The 17,138-nt window shown below is 36.7% G+C and overlaps 3 protein-coding genes across 4 annotated transcripts; 1 reads left to right on the top strand and 2 right to left on the bottom strand.

Annotated features, from left to right (window-relative positions):
• The first annotated feature begins 1,947 nt into the window (after positions 1 to 1,947).
• LOC113779521 (probable glycosyltransferase At5g03795) lies at positions 1,948 to 7,490 on the top strand. Of its 2 annotated transcripts, none has more exons than XM_027325109.1 (5): positions 1,948 to 2,014; positions 3,370 to 3,991; positions 4,083 to 4,213; positions 5,236 to 5,584; positions 6,488 to 7,490. In XM_027325109.1, the coding sequence occupies exons 2-5, from the start codon at positions 3,530 to 3,532 to the stop codon at positions 7,178 to 7,180; spliced, it is 1,635 nt and encodes a 544-aa protein (XP_027180910.1). In that variant the 5' UTR covers positions 1,948 to 2,014; positions 3,370 to 3,529; the 3' UTR covers positions 7,181 to 7,490. The 2 variants fall into 2 exon arrangements, with proteins under 2 accessions (XP_027180910.1, XP_027180911.1); XM_027325110.1 differs by having other exon boundaries at positions 1,959 to 2,014; positions 3,378 to 3,991.
• Positions 7,491 to 7,546: 56 nt separating this feature from the next.
• On the bottom strand, positions 7,547 to 8,966 carry LOC113779522 (anthocyanin regulatory C1 protein-like). Its single transcript, XM_027325111.1, has 3 exons — positions 8,611 to 8,966; positions 8,347 to 8,476; positions 7,547 to 8,072 (listed from the first exon to the last, which is right to left on the bottom strand). Exons 1-3 carry the CDS (start codon positions 8,744 to 8,746, stop codon positions 7,727 to 7,729), a joined length of 612 nt encoding a protein of 203 aa, XP_027180912.1. The 5' UTR covers positions 8,747 to 8,966; the 3' UTR covers positions 7,547 to 7,726.
• Positions 8,967 to 10,854: 1,888 nt separating this feature from the next.
• Positions 10,855 to 16,495, bottom strand: LOC113779520. The gene is made up of 5 exons (XM_027325108.1): positions 16,050 to 16,495; positions 14,363 to 15,567; positions 12,468 to 12,614; positions 11,694 to 11,810; positions 10,855 to 11,614 (listed from the first exon to the last, which is right to left on the bottom strand). Exons 1-5 carry the CDS (start codon positions 16,333 to 16,335, stop codon positions 11,018 to 11,020), a joined length of 2,352 nt encoding a protein of 783 aa, XP_027180909.1. The 5' UTR covers positions 16,336 to 16,495; the 3' UTR covers positions 10,855 to 11,017.
• Positions 16,496 to 17,138: the final 643 nt, after the last annotated feature.

Here is a 17,138-nt window from a genome sequence, read left to right as displayed (position 1 = left end):
GGAGTTCTTTTCTCTAACCTTTTCATCCGACGAAGAGATTGAAATCACTTGAAAGATAATTTGGGATTGGAAAAAGTGGATCGAGTGATGTGACTTAGGTTAAAATCCCAAACATAACCTTTTTACACCCCTTTGAAATTCATCACCTTGTGACCTTGGGACAAATTGGTATACTTCACTTTTGTGAGGGATATGAGCATACTTTCTTCTGCAGTTTCCACATGCAACCATGTTAAGATATTGAGTTAGTATGGTGCAAAAATGTCATTTTCTCAATAATATCCGAGTTTATTCAAGTTTCTCTCAAAATTCTTATAAGACATTAACATCGATCAAAAGCATTTGTTGATTCTATTATCACTATGATTCTATCGGTACTTGATTAAAATTTTCATCTTTTGCCTAAACATGATGGGCTGATATTGAAAATCATATAGTTGTTCATCTTCGCATTCACTCTTACTAGAAAGCGAGCATTTTAAGACACTAGGGCATGGCATCATGTAGTGTTTGAAATCAAATAATTACATTACATTACAATTCGTGAACGTAATGTAATTCTACCACAAAGAAATAATACACATCTATATATATGTCAAACACAAAAAAAAAGGAAGCAAGAAAATGACTAAAGCAGTAATTAACCTATCTATAACCAAAGGACATATTAGAACCCTTTTTCCAAATTTTTTTTTATAACATTATAAATAAGCTACAATTGTCATATCAATACTGTTCAAATATTATAATTAAACATCAACATAAAGTTAAACTACTAAAAAAAAGTATGAAATTAAACTAAATTGACAATTTATGAGACTTAAATATAAGAAGTGACTAACGCAGTTTGCAGTTGAAATTACTAATTAAAAGTTCATAGTAAAGAAATAAATTAGCATCCATTTGGAAGGGGGCTTGAGATGTTAAGACAGAGTGGATTGAAACCTTACTGATCAGGACAGCTGGCATATGACGTGTAACTAATCACATTTAACCCAAATTTAGTACAAATCAACCTTCCAATGAACGGTCAACTAATGTATTTTTAATAGCCACAAAAAAAATATTATACTTGAATATCAAAATAAAAGCAGGAAAGATGTTCCTATCACCTCCTTAATGGGCCATATTAGTTGGCATCACATACTCTGGAAAACAAACAGATCATTTCCTCATCTTCAAATTTAGATGCTCTTTTACAACTAAATTTTGAACCAGGGTCTCAAATTTTTTCTTCAAAGAAGTTTTTCATTATGATTACTACTAATATATACACCATATTACTATTGGATGCAAAACAGTTAATTTGAAATCCAAATTTTGCATATGTGTTATGTATCTAATCGTGATAATATATATGCCGTCCGTCAGTATATGTAAGATTAACTCGTACATTTATGCTGCTTCCTTAAATTTAAGTTTGAGTGAGCCTACATATTTTTATTCCATTAGATATAGCACCCTCTTTTCAGCTTGGTAATTAAGATGTTTCATTAAACAAAGAGCAAAATATTCACACTAATTAAACTATACTAGTGAATCTTTAACTAACTAGTTCAAATTACACTACACTAATGACTATGTGAATGTGAATCTACTTATGACAAGAGTCACAGCATAAATTTCATACTATTAAAACACAAATATTTATATATTTTTTTGCTTGTTTATTCTTGACTAAGGTATTAAGACAGAAGGAAGTAAGAGAGTAAAAAGGGAATAAAGAAACAGAGGAGCAGTTAAAGTTGTTGGATTAAGACTGACAACCAAGACGCCAAAGCAACGATCAAACACATAAATATGGAAACCGGAGTCCCCCGCCCATCCTTTGTCCGTCCCTGTCTCAACTTGTCAGCGAACCAGCGCCCTCTGTTGTTTTCTTTCCTTTTCATTTTTCCGCCCCGCCCACTTTGTTTTTGTTCCACGACCTTTCCTTCCTCTAATTTTCTTGATCATTTCCCTTTCCTTTCCTTTCCTCCATCCATTTTCGGCCTTCCCAGATTCCTATTGCCAGGTATGGATAACTTACTGCCATCATACGTCCAGACCTCATAAAACATGCATGCATCTCTGTTTTGTTTATATATGTTTTATCTGACCTTGAATTTTCATTTAATTGTCGTTTTCTTCATTGAATTTTCTTTGTTTCTGGCCAGGACATGGATATATGCTTGGTTTATCAGCTTGCGTGTTCTTTGATTAATTTAATTGAGTTAGAGGTTCGAAATCAATGCGAATTTGCTTCCTTTAACGACCGTTAGCTGAGAAGATAAAAAGTATTAAATCAAGAAAAAGGTTTAGGACCCTTAAATTCTGAAACTCTTGTTTGTCACCTCTAGTCCTCTGTGCCTATACACAAAGAAATTAACAACATCTCATGATTCTTTAGCTGTAATCAAAGGTTATCCAATTTCATGCTTTATTGACACCTATATATGTATTTGTATACTTTTCTAGTTTTTTATTTGATAATGACCTATACAAGTATTTATGGTTGAACACTGTTCCTTGGAAATGGTTTAAAGAGAAATATTTTAATAGATAACTTACCATGGTAAAAATTGGACCGTAAGAAGTTTTCTGCTATACTTTTCATTTCTAAAATTCAATAGTTTGTATCACCAATGGTTCTGTGCAGTGCAACAAAATTTTGTTAATAAACAGTTAGTGGGGTGGCCCGGATGGGGGGAAGAATTATAATTGTATAGAGCTACAGCTGTCAAACCCATTGATGGATTTTGAACTAGTGGAGACTTGTACTTTTGGTTTGGTCTAAATCAGTGTAGAAGTTGTCAGTTGATTGAGTTCCATCATACAAATTCCACTAACTCTCTTACGCTATTCTTTATATTTTGGAAGTTTGGTTCTTTATTCTTTTCGCATGTGTAGGAAAGTGGCAAGTGAGAGACAGTTTGCCTCGTAACCCAAACAATGATGGGGAGCTTGCCTTTATGTTATGGCATATAGACTTGATTACACAATTAAATTTTGTTTTCCTTGGTTTTCTGCACGCAAGCAGAAATTAATTGCATAAATTTTGGCTAGTTTAGTGCCTGATTTCCATTTCAACAAATTGACACTGAAAATGGGATGCAGAAGTTTGATATGCAAACCTATATCTATGTCCTGCATGTGTATACTCAGAGTATTCTCTGATAGATGTAAATGCAGTTGGAGATGGTTTAATGATAAATCAGCATTTTTTTTGAAAAGATAATTTGATAATCCTGGTATTTACGCATTTTAACTGATTTCACACCAAATCTTATCCTGGATTATGTTTGCTGGTGTTGATTTATGCTTCAGTTATCTTTGATGCAGTTACATTTCTGTATGAGGTAATGACCATTTTCCCTCTTCTTGTGGTAGACATGCAGGGCTTGGCAGTTGCAAAGAATGTAATGGATGTATGTAGTGACTTTAGTGGGATATCTGTTGATTCAATTTGGCAGTCTCTTGATCTATCCCTTTTGTGACTGTGAAGGTTAGATTTTTGTAATACCAGGAGTTCTTCGGTTTTGATCATGAGATGACTAAGTCATGGCGGCAAATCTTTATTATCCTGTTGTTCAGAATTGATTGGAGAGTATTGTTGCTCTTTAGCTCCTTGCTTACCATAGTCACTGTTATGGTTCAAATTCCTAGACTTCCTTATCCATTGAGTGAATTGATTTTTGTTCCTCCAATAGTTGAAAGTGCAATATACAACAACACTAGTCGTGCTACAAGCAGGAATTCTCATTTTGCATCTCACAACCAGTTGGCAGTTGCTCAGATAGTCCCCGTAAATCTTTCTGCTTCTGCCAAACAGAATCAATCAGTACCAGAGGTAGGTGAAATAAAACAGTTGTCTTCCAGAAGCAGGAAAAAGAATAGAACTACTACCCATCGGCGAAGAGGAAGAAGACACAGGAAGAATGTTGAGCCATTTGATGAAATAACTACTCCACCTTCACCTCCTTCTTATGCAAATATGTCCAAAGAAGTTCTGGTAAGTGTTTCACCACAGAAAAGTTTGCTGAATTAATTTCTAATTTCATCTTTTGTCTAACTCCCCCTCAATCACACTTTGCACCATGCAGAGACAAATTTGGTCATTGACACCACATGAGGGCCTTGTACATGCTAGAAAAGAAATTGAGAATGCCCCTCTGGTTCAGGATGATCCAGATTTATATGCCCCTTTATTCCACAATGTGTCTAGCTTCAAGAGGTAAGTGCATTGCGGTTGTAACTACCTGCTTTATTGGTGTACAACAGTAACAGCCTTGTGGAAGGCGAGGCTGAGTATATAAGTTCTTTCGTGTGGAAGGCTCCTGCATTTAGTCCAGGAGATAATGTGTATAATGCAGAAAAAAAGGCTATTAGAAGATCTGGACAGGCTTCATATTTTAAACCTTCACAACTCAGTGACAGAAGCCTCCTCCTTGATCTTCTTTTCATGTGTTTACTGATGAGAGATTTTGGCAATAGCTGACTGCTTTTTTTTTTTTTTAATACTCGTTTAGATTCATACTGAGCAGTTGCTTTTGAATGTAAGAGTGTTCATTGTGGTTGGCGAATTTGTCTATGCTCCAGTTCAAAGACAATTGTCTGAGCGACAGTTTGCTGGCTCCATAAAATTTCAGAACATCTGGGTTCTGGAGCCAATTTTAAATTAGTTAAATTGGATCCTAGTAAATTTCTTTAGTCTAATTGGATGGAGGATCAGAGACAGGCAGCCATAAAATAAGCTAGTAGGTCAGCAAAATTTGCATAGTTATGGGTTTTAAATTTCCACAGATGCAAATTGTGACTTTAGTTGGAAACAGAAAGCATGGTTCTGGAAAAGAAATTGAAGGATGAAAATAAACAAAGGACAAAAACAAAAGCCGAAAACCACTGCAGTGTGAAATCTTGCCACAAACCACTAACATCCATTGCAAGCTTGGGCTAGCTGGCTTATTAGATGTATTGTCTGTTTTATCTTTGGATATCTCAAAAAACTCGATTGTATGATTTGAAGTTATAAACAATGGGTGTGCCTCATGCTCACTATTGAATTCAAAGTTACTTTAATCTATAAATGGCTAGGTTCTGGGCTTCTAGTTTCTCTAAATGTTTTGCAACTAAAGCATTTCTATCATTTGTTTGTCAAATGTCAACTGATATCTATATTTTATCATCTTTATATTTCTTGCTATTACAATTCATTGGCATTAACATGATTGAGGACATAATCCCATATGTGTTTAGGAGCTATGAGATGATGGAACTCATACTTAAGGTATACATTTACAAGGAAGGAAAAAGACCAATTTTCCATCAGCCTCATTTGCAAGGAATATATTCATCTGAAGGATGGTTTATGAAGTTGATGGAGGAAAATCGAGAGTTCGTCACCATGGACCCAGAAAAGGCACACTTATTCTATCTGCCATATAGTGTACGCCAGTTGCAGTGGGCTCTTTATGTGCCTAATTCACATAATATTAGACCCTTGTCAATTTTTCTGCGCAACCATGTTAACATGCTTGCTGCAAAATACCCTTTCTGGAATCGGTCTCATGGATCAGATCATTTTCTAGTTGCTTGCCATGATTGGGTAAGCGAGTTTCACTACATAAATATTTATGTCGTTTGGACCTAAAGTCTAAGCTTCTCTGCAATTACTTCACCTAGGTACCATGACTAGTAGCCTGCAGAGATGAAATCACTGTATTCCTGATGTAGCTCATGGATTTGTTTTACTTAGGCGTGTGTACATGCAATAACACGTGTTACAGAACAGTTTGGGTGCCAGAATTGCTATGATCTTAACTTGACAGCATGATTATGATTCAGCAAATCCTACGATACATTTCAAGACCAAACTCGGGTATTACGGGACTCAAATTTATGAAATTTTCCCAAGGGAGTTACAGTTTTGCTAGGTGACCTTGTTTCCTGGCTTGTGTGGGCATTATGTGTTTACATTAACTTAGTGCATGTAAACACATATATTATTTCTAAATGGTATGAATGGGAATTATTCGTTCTTGGTTAGGCATGTGTATATTCATTCTTGAATGAAGCAATTGCTCTCTCTCTCTCTCTGATAGTATTGGGAAATTCTCGTTTGGCACAATTAAGGCAATAACTTGACTGAAGGCTTAGTTTCTTTCTTTCCTTTTTCTTATAAGCTGGTTGGATTGTTTTTAATAATGTTCTGCGGTTTGCAGTGCATATATTCTGATCAGAACGTTTAATTTCTTTCTCTTTTTGGCTGTAAACTTGGGAACACTCACTACATTAATAATATATCACAAATTGCAAGAACTGAACTCATTTTTTTTTTCTGCTAGTTAGCATAAGACTCTATACGTTATTTGAGATGCACATTTTTTCAGCTCCTATGATCTCCGACTCTCACCTAATCTTTCCATCCTTTCCCTTTTTTTTTTTGGAATAATAATTGAACTATCTAACTCTTTCCTCCTACTTTCTCGTTGCGTTTTAATTACTCCAGGGTCCTTATACTTTGAATGCTCACAAGGAGCTTAGAAGAAACACCATAAAGGCTCTCTGTAATGCAGACGTCTCTGAAAAAATCTTCATTGAAGGAAAGGATGTGTCCCTTCCGGAGACCACCATAAAGAATCCCACTAGGCCTCTTAGAAACCTTGGTGGGAAAAGAGTTTCACAGCGCCCAATTCTGGCTTTCTTCGCCGGAAACATGCACGGCAGGGTCCGTCCGAAACTGCTCAAGTACTGGGGCGACAAAGATGGTGATTTGAGGATCTATGGTCCTTTGCCTAAAAGAGTTTCTCAAAAAATGTCCTATCCTGATCACATGAAATCAAGCAAATACTGCATTTGCCCTATGGGTTATGAAGTAAACAGTCCACGAATTGTGGAGGCAATATACTACGAATGTGTACCAGTGATCATAGCTGATAATTTTGCCCTCCCATTTAGCGAAGTGCTTAATTGGAGTGCATTCTCAGTTATTGTTGCTGAGAAGGACATCCCCAGATTGAAGAAGATACTGTTGGAGATACCTTTGAAACGATACCTCGTCATGCAAACCAACGTAAAGATGTTGCAAAAGCATTTTCATTGGCATTTTAGACCTATAAGATACGATTTATTCCACATGATACTGCATTCTATATGGTTAAGCAGGTTGAACCAGGTTCAGGTGCACGAGTCAGCACAATAGATGTATAGGTTTTCTTTTCCTTCTTCTCACACCCATTTTTTATGCCTCTGTCATAAAATATCATTTGAGGTATAGTTGGTTTTTACCTAAATTTGTAGAGTCTGTGCAAAGAGATGATGGTATACGTGTAGATAACAATTTTGAGGGCACATTTATTGGCATTGTAAAAGATTACCCGTTGAATTGCTGCAGGCATGCTTGTCTTCGTGTAGCAACTGCATTCAATTACTTCTAGGGAAAGTAGGGCTATCAATAGGGCTTGTTTAGCCCGAAAAAAACCTTATGTTTAACATAATAGTTCAATTTTGCAAGGATGGTGGAAGATTGAATATAGATTGTTATCTACTATGATTTTGCAGGCGAAGATTAACCCAAGACATGACCATTAGAATTCAAGAAAATTCCAAACATTTTCTTCATAATTTCACAGTTGCACCAAAATAAGGCTAAGCTCATAATTTCACACTCTACAGAATAATTTTCGCAATACCAGAACATCTGGAAAATGTAGACGCTATGCTACACAATCTTATGTAGTTCTCTTTCTCATCTCAATGGTTTGGGCCCCGCCGGGGGGGGAGTGGGGGGCTTCTCATCAAGTTCAAGAAATTTGATTATGCAATCCATTGCAGAAGTCCCTTCCACAGAGTCATCCAAAGAATCACCGACACCGAAGCTTAACTCAGTATTGTCTGCTTGGCTTTCGTGATGATGAGTGGCTTGTACCTCCACCTGTACCTTAGCCATGGTTGTTGGAGGTGGTGCCGCCGGAGCTCCAGTTGTTCCATCTGTTATTTTTGTTGAATATATTTTCTTGCTCAAATGAGAATTCCAGTAGTTCTTTATTTCATTGTCCGTCCGTCCTGGAAGTCTCCCAGCAATCAAGGACCACCTGCTCATCCAAAGAGACTACTTGTTATCTTTCAGTTTCAGCCGTTATCTTTCAGCATTCCTTTAATGTTAACTATGCCTTCAATTTTTTTTTCCTTTGCGGTTCTAGTTTTACTACTACTACTTGATTCAGTCCATTGTGGAGTATGTTACTTTACCTTCGCAGCGTTGTGAATATATATTGCAATTCCCCAACTCCCCAAAATTGGGATAAATCAATGGAGCAAATTTAGTGCCAATGCGTCAGTTGAGTTGAAAAATATGAAATGACTAACCTATTCCCTAGGAGCTTATGAAGCCTAACAATCAAGTCTTCTTCATCAGGAGAGATGTTGCCTTTCTTGATATTTGGGCGAAGATAATTTAACCATCTCAGTCTACAACTTTCGCCACACCGATTGAGACCTGTGAGAACGTGAAAAAAATTACAACCATTGATACTTAAAAAGTCTTGCATAAACATAAGAACGGTTAATCAGACTGTGCCATTGCCAACAACATTTTCAAAACCTCAAGTGATTACTTAAAGTTAAAGAGACCTGATTTCGTTGCCACCGTTTTCCACTTCTTTGCGCTGTGTGTTTCAATGTACTCGGCCAACTTCCTATCTTCCTCAGCAGTCCATGCTCCTTTTCTGCAAAACCTTATAGCAGAGCCCTCCTGTTTTGGGGCCATGAGAGAAAATGATCAAGAAAGAGATTCTTTAATAAGAACTTGAACAAAGTGATCGATGGAAGAGAATGCATCAGCCGCTAGTTTTTGCAACGGCTATAGGTTTCTCTTTCCTCGAGAGTCAAATGAAGGAAGGGTGTAAAATATTATGATAAAAACTTTTGGAAATGTTTAAAGTAGTGCCGGAGAATGACTATATTCCTATGATTGAAGGGAATTGTGAAAGTTGGAAGCGCTTAAATAAGCAAGGAAGATAGAATTCTTGGGGTGGTGGTTTGGGCTTGGTCTGCAAGAGATGAAAATAGAACACAGAATTGTGACAGCTAGCAATGTACGACTTCATTTATCTATCTAACCTTCTTCATATTTCCCAACCACCACCAATGCGTGTGTTGTTCTATTCAGATATGCATGGCCAACGCACTAGTTTAATTTGGCAGCAAAGCTAATTATTTAGTGGGAGGAAAAAGGACTAGCTAAGTTGAAGTTGACATTTATCTTTTTCATTCCTTTTTTTTTGTTCTTGGTGGGAGGAATTAGTATTGATTTAAGATTAAAAACTACGATAAAATACTATTAGAAAGAGAAAACAAGCATTTTTTTTTTGGGTGGAGAAACTAATATCTATCTAAGTGGATAATTTCAATCGATATATAAATTTAGTCCGCTTTATTTTGCATTTATCTAGACAAGACTGACTTGCTACGCTGTGATTTCAATCCTGTGACTGACAAGGAAAAGGAATGTTTCTTGCTAGTTCTTTGTCCCCTAAATGATGCTGATATTGACAATGACAATCCCCAACCACCAGTCCGATCAATTGTTAGTTACAGGACTTCGATGGTGACAAAAGTAACTAAAGTGATTGTATCACTATAATCTAAACGAATAAAGTGATAATAATAATAATGTAGTAATGCTATAAAATAAAATGATATTTTTGTTCAAAATTTCTTAACATATTGAGTTGAATTACTTATGGAGGTAAAGTGACTAAAAGATAACACGTTAGGGGGTAAACTGATAATAGTGATATAATTTAAAGGGGTAAAATAATAAGGACAAAATATAAAAAAAAAACCTTTGTAGTAAACCTAATATACAGAAAAATCTCCCGTAGTTTCAAAATATACAACACGACACCCCGTACTTTGAATTAAATTGTAAAGGTGACGGAATCCGTTAAACTTAACGGAAATGACTTATTGGAAGCTAAAAAAAAAAAAATTTATACCTAATTTTTAACAAATATACCTGTTCTACCCCTTAACCCTCAATTCTCTCTATTTAGAGAATAAAACAAATGATTTTTCTGAGTTGTCTTTTACTTAATTATATCGAGACATTTTGGTCATTTCGTCCATTTCCGTTAAATTTAACGGATTCCGTCACCTTTACAATTTAGTTCAAAGCACGAGGTGTCGTATTATATATTTTGAAACTACGAAGGACTTTTATGTGTATTAGGTTTATCACAGGGGACTTTTTTGTTTTTTACCCAAATAATAATAACCTACAAAATATATATTGTCGGGGACATCTTCGGAGGGAAGTTATCATTGAGAAATCGGAAGTGTAATAGTATAAAAACAGATGGTTGATGAATACACTGAAATTTTTGAAGAAGGAAATAGGGGAGGGCCTGGAGGCCGGCGGACGAAGACAGCAACTTCCAGCCAACCAATCTACTGTAGGGTTAAATTGCATTCTGCACCCCTAAACAATAATCGATTTATTTTGTACCCCAAACTATTAATGTTAGTACTTTAGTATCTTAAATACTAATTAAATATTAATGTGCCTCGTATTGTTTAAATTAGTTAAAAACTAAAAGAGTTTGTAAATTGACCGTATGTTTGTAAATTGTGACCAACATCCGCTGTACTTTTTTACGAGCATCACCTCGTCTGAGCTCGGGCCTAGGCTTGTAAATATCCTCGCGTCTTTGCTGCTTCAATGTTGGCTCGAGGCTTGAGCACAATCTTTTATGATTGCAGCAGTTTTCCCTTGTATTCCAATTACCAAGTCTAGTAGCACCTTCAGGCCCATCCATAACAAATTTTACTTCGACGAAAAGGCAAGGAATTCTTAACGGAAAAGAAAGGCAAAACTTTATAAGCAGCAACTGTATTCGGTGTACAAAACTTTCAAGCTACACAGACCTCACATTATAATTACAAACTGCACAGAGATTACAAAACCTTCCACAAATTTCTTGCATATTCTATTCATTCTTTGTGATTATCATCTTCCTCTTATATACATGTATATAACCTAGGAAAAAGCTTTACGCGAAATGCTAAAAGCAGCAACCATAAGAAGCACCATCACTATCTTCTTTGAAGCTAATATTCGGAGGTTCACCTTCAGACCACGCTTTCGCATAAACATTAACCCTGCCTTGCCGAATGCAGTAAACCAGGAGAACAATGAAAGGAACACAATTTTCATGGTATCCATAAATCCCGATACGTTTCCTGCATTACCTGACAAATCCACATAAGACCAAGCAGGCCACCCTTGGCTGCTGTTCACCTGGTTTAAGCCAAGACTTTCATTCAACCATGCCGATAAATCCACAAGAAGCTTTGCCAGCCATGCAATTTCATCATCAGATATGGGGCGCTTCATCCAATCACCCTTGTACTTGACTTCAGACACCATATGGTGGCCAAAACTTCTGGGTCGGAACATTTCATCACGAGTATGAACATGCTCTCTTTTCTCTGGCGTTCTGGAAGATGACCCCAATATTGGCCCGCCAAATAAGCAGCTTAGCTGGGCTTTGAGAGAGTCTAGACACTTGAGGCTTTGTGCAACATTGTCCCCAGATATAGCTTGTAGCTCAGACTCTGCTCGCAACACAAAGAGCTGTACCACAACATATACGGTAAGAACATGATGTAAGTAGATGCAATATAAAGTAGACCTATTAGCAAGATCAAGATACCTGAAGTAATTGTTGTCCACCATCCTCACCCCCGCTAAAAAGTCGTAAATCTTTGTTCCAGTTGTCATGCAAAAATGATCCATCCGCAGCTGTCTCACATAGACCATTTTCCCAGTCCTAGCACAATAAAATTGACAAGACACAAATGAGATTTAGAAGCCAGACCAAGAAAAATTGCATACAACTATCAAAAAAGTGAAAAAAAAATATGACAATAATTGTCCGTATTTCCAATTGTATTACCAATATTTTCTATGTCTAAAATGTGTCACTATCAGAATCCTCATGCAGGCCATGAAAAGGCTATGCGAAACTTCTCAAGAAGCAACTGCAAGGAATTAACTTAACTAGCCAAAAGCATTAAAAAAATCCACCACAGGGGCGCCCGGGGGAAAGGGTTGGGGGTGTAAGACACACATACACACTTTAGGTCTGAAAATATCGCTCTACTAAACAAGCATCCAACAGCTTCATTTGCCTAAATTAGCAAGCTTTTCATGTCCAAAGCGTTTCAAAGGGGTCACAGAACAAGCGCAGAAGGAGTTGGCAAATTCTACTTCAAGCAGTTCAACAAGGCAATCATAAAAGTTAATTGGGCAGAGTGATGATAAAGTTTGGCTGCCAAGTCACTTGCTTTCTTGACATAGTAGTGACAACAGATGAGAGGTCAGTTATATCTTGCTGAGAGTCCAAAAAATAGAAGCTATGAAAGAGTTTTGGAAGTCCCCTATGCCCTTCATTATAAATATTATTATCAATTAACCAAGAAAGTACCTGTAATTGCTCGCGGATTGCTGGAACAAAACTATATAAGGCATTAGGCACTAATTTGGATGACCCTGTTGGTTTTGAATGATAAGCAGTGTCCATAATTTTTATGAGATCCATCAGCTCTGTCGATGAAGTTAAAAGGTTTATCACCTGTACCAAACACAAACAGAAAGGTTAATGAACAAAAACAAAGACAAGAACACAGAACAAGGGTGCCCCTGAATACTAGATATGCAGGTGTGACAATTAACAATGCACAAAGAACAATCAATATGCAGCATTTATCAGGATACATGCATACAATTAACAAAACTTGCATAAATTGTGCTTTTATCAATTGTAGAATCTATACAGTGATATTACAAACATACCTATTTTGATAACAATACAGCTGGAAAGCAATGTTCGCAGAAATAATCTCAAAAGCCATAACATATCATAAATATAGTCTCCCTAAATCAAATATCAAATGTTGTTTCCAAATAATCTTTTCATTTACCAATATTCCAAGAAGTACTCCTTCAAACCTTCATCACTGATGTCAGGCATCTTACAAGTGCTCTAAGTGTTATGAGTGCTTGCCTATTGTCGACTCCATAGAGTAAACTTTTCAGCAACATTATTATAGTAAACTTTTCAGCGACAGTCATACAACTGCCTGAAAAATCAGACATACAAAAGCATTGAAAGAGTGCTACCCAGTCATTGGCAACATGGATGTGCAGCCTTCTCAAAAGTGCGTTGCTGCTTCATTCTATAAATTAACATCAACTAAGCATGCAAATGATCCTTTCTTGAATATCTGATGGCGTTACTAATTTCATCCAGTATCTCCCCTATTCATACATAATCCTTTTCTGCTTCATGTTATAAATTAACATCAACTAAGAATGCAAATGATCATTTCTTGAATATCTGACAACATTAGTATTCTCATCCAGTATCTCCCCTATTCATAATAACCTATTTGAGAAGCCTCCATTTTCCGGTTGCCGGAATAGTAATTTAGAAAGAAAAGTAGGATGACATCCGTGCAACTGTATTCACCTTGCTTTGCCTCAAGGAGAAAAAGATTTATCTTAAGATGCCTTACAGTAACCGAGAAAACCGCAAATTTATATCTCCTAAACATTACAGCATAGAAATAGATGTGATCAGAGAAGCAGCAGATGTCTTCATAGGTACCCCTTAAAACAAACCACAACCCTGTGTCTAGTGGCTTTCAAAAATCATATTGTCAAAGTACATGATATGACTATCAGCTATATCATCATATCACCAAAACAAATTCTCAACTATGCTAAAATGAATATTCTCTCAAGTAATCAATCATCTTGTCTAAAGAAGCATATTAACAGTCTCAGAATAGTTTATTCCGTTATGTAATGCAATGCACAATTATAAAGTTGACACATAAAAGGCCTGCAATCTGATATTTTGAGCTTTGTGATACTTGACAAGGTACATAGACAGGAGACTCCAACAGAATAATATGAAGCATCATTTTTCTTTAATAAGAAAAGCTTCATCTCAAGATGCTTCAACATCTTAACAGCACATTTGACAAAAGAGATCTCATGAAGAGTTTAAACAAATGCTCAGGATGTTCCTTCATTCACATAGCTAGTCCAAACAGACGATTTCTGACAACATAAGAAAACAATTTACAAAGGAATCTACATAAGCAAACATTTCACAGCAGAAGGGATCTACCATTAGTATTTACAAAGGCACAGTAGTGTTTGACAAAACTCCTAGCGAGCCTAACATCGCTAGATACTCGATTTGAGATTAGTATTATTTTTTAAAAAAAAACTATTAAGGCTTATCAGATACAGAAAACTAGAGCAGAATCAGGCAACAAAAACAATTAGGGCAAAATAAGCAATGAAACAAACCTTGGAAACCATCTGTATAATGACTTCTGGATCTGTATGAAGGAACTTATGTGCAAAACCAAAAAAGTGCATAACCAAAGAGCTATAATACAGATAATTAGCCAGCACATAAGTTTGCCAGGCAGTTGAATAACCATTTTCAGACGTTTGAGTAACCTCAGATGTACTCTTTTGAGGCATTCCCAGTGTGGCATCAAGCTCTGCAAACTCCTGCAAGTTAACTTTCCAAGGTTCCATGTAAGTAACCCAGACAGTGAATACTTGAGAAACATTCTTTATAGAACTTTCTACTGGGCAAAATAGAAATGTTCTCAATACAAATCTATATAATGGCCTCTGAACCCATATGTTCCAAGAATTGTTGGAGGTGAAATCTAGTGTAATTTCCTTTGAATTAATCACATCAACAGAACCTGAAACCTTCCGTGGAGGATATCCATTGCATCCAAACTTGTCATGCCCCTCAATACAAAGAACTGAATTAAGAGTGAGATACTTAACAAACAAAGTAATTACTTCACCCAATCCGGAAGTAGGCGGAGTTTCACCAAAAATTGACCGGAAAGGTAAAGTCACACCATATGACTTGCACAAACTCACGGGCAGAGGTGAGAAATCATTATGAACCAACCAAAAATGTATCAAGGAATTGACCAAAAACTCTGCTCTTTCAATAACTGAGGTATCATGTCCCCATGAATAATGAAGTAGAGAACTGCGATAAGGTTGATGAGCACTCAAATCAACCATAGGCACAAAAGCACGAAAATAAGCATACAGTAGACGACAATACAAATTGACATCATTTTTTTGCTCCATTCCACGTTTACTGCTGCACAACCCCGGAATAGAATAAGCCCAATTCTCCAACCTAAATTTCCTACTTCTCCGAACTCTCGCACCATCTGGACCATCACTACTGCCCTTGCAGACAGGGTAGTAAACAAACCAAAACAAGAAATACTCCAAAACATTCAACTGAACTTGGCAAGGCGAGCCCTTAAGTGAATCCTCCTTAACCTTGTTCCTGAATAATGGACATAAATCCATCAAAACCTGACAGTCTCGCTTGTTCTGAAGCATATACCGAACCCATTCAGGTAATCTTTCAATTGGAAACACATATTTTACTAGAGAGAGTCTATCAACAGCTGAAATGGAGGACATCAACACTCCATTTGGTGATAATAAGCCGAAAATTTTACCTGCAACAGTAATATTGATTTTGCTTAGAATACATTTATATCTGCATATAAACAGTAACTGATGCAAAAGCCACACCAGCAGAAATTAAGGCAACACAAGGGAAAGAGTCTTCATAGGGTCTTCCAAACATTCCAGGTAACTTAGAAGTAGCTATTGATCTCAACGTAGACAGAACACCCACGAATATCAAGAAATGTTTAGGCAAAATGATTGATAACTCATTTGCAAGTCAGTCATAAATCTCAATATCAAATTAAAAACGTCAGGAAATATTCCCAAGAATGCAGACAGAACAACAAGATTATAGAAACGGCCAAAACCCCCCAAAACCTGAAAAAGCAGCTGTATTAGCAGGTTAATTTGAATCTCACCAAAAGAACCTAGGCGAAGATAAGCAAAAATATATGAATCAGATAAACGCGCAATAATCTAAATAACAGATAAATACACAAAATTCCCAAAATTAACGGTCCGCACTAACCAGCGAGCTCAGAATCTCCAGAAAGCATAGCGATATCGATCCAACCGTTCGGGGACTGAGATTTGGAAGGCAAAGACGACTCATCGAAGCCAAAAGTTTTACAAATTAGGGTGGGAAAAGTGATGGAGAAGAACCACCGGGACTGGTCCGGCGTATGCTTTTGTAAGAAAGCCTCCACTCCGCTACACGCAGCGGCTATCTGTGGCGGCGACGCCGCAGCTAGGATCGTCGTCTCCAGCTCCGTCGCCTTCGCCTGTGCATCCATACCGTACGAATGCCCAATCATCGCTCATAAAACTTCTCGTCTTCGTCTATACCGTAGGGTGCGAGTGTGTAATTATACAGAGTAAGTGTGTGCTCTGCGGGTATGTGTGCAGTTTATGTGGTGATAGAACTGTGTGTTGTATGTGAGAAAAAGGGGAAAATGGGAAAGGTTTAAGAAAAGAGGCCGGGATTCAAATGAGGGAAGTTGGAGGGCAAATGGCGGGTTTATAAAGGGGGTACTGGAGGATGAAAGAAGACGAGAGGGAAGACCCACGCGGAGTGGGGGGGCGTGTTTGGGGTGCGGTGCATGGGCCTGCGTGGCGGTGAGGGAGTGTTTTGTCTTTTTGGTGTGTGGAGGAAATGGGCCCACTGATTAATTAAAGGATAAGAAACTGGAAATTTTGAATTGGATTAGTAGTATAATTTCACTAGGACAATGCTACAGTGCCTATAGTTATGGTAACGATATCAGGAAACCTACTATTACAGGTTTCTATTACTTTTAGTGACAAATCGAATTTTTTAGCGACTTTTTAAATATTATATTAAAATGATTAATATTAACTTTAGTAAGTTTTTAATTAAAACTAGTAAATATATGCCTGAAAGATAAGTTTTAGTCAAAAATAGAAATTTACCCTTTCAGTAATTTAATTTACTTATTATTTGACAAATGTTACTTTTGTTTAATTTAAACTTACTAATACTAAAAGTAAAAAATTTACATATTAAAGTAAGAAAATAACCGGTTTCTGAAAACGGTTTGGGTTTCCACATCTCTCTAAAGTTGCTTCCCTTCTTTTTATTTTCTTCTCACCTCACGGA

This window comes from Coffea eugenioides, chromosome 8 (genome assembly GCF_003713205.1).
Source record: "Coffea eugenioides isolate CCC68of chromosome 8, Ceug_1.0, whole genome shotgun sequence".
NCBI classification, from domain to species: domain Eukaryota; kingdom Viridiplantae; phylum Streptophyta; class Magnoliopsida; order Gentianales; family Rubiaceae; genus Coffea; species Coffea eugenioides.
The sequence above is the reverse complement of the archived record's forward strand: the minus strand, read 5'-3'. Positions and strand labels throughout refer to the sequence as shown.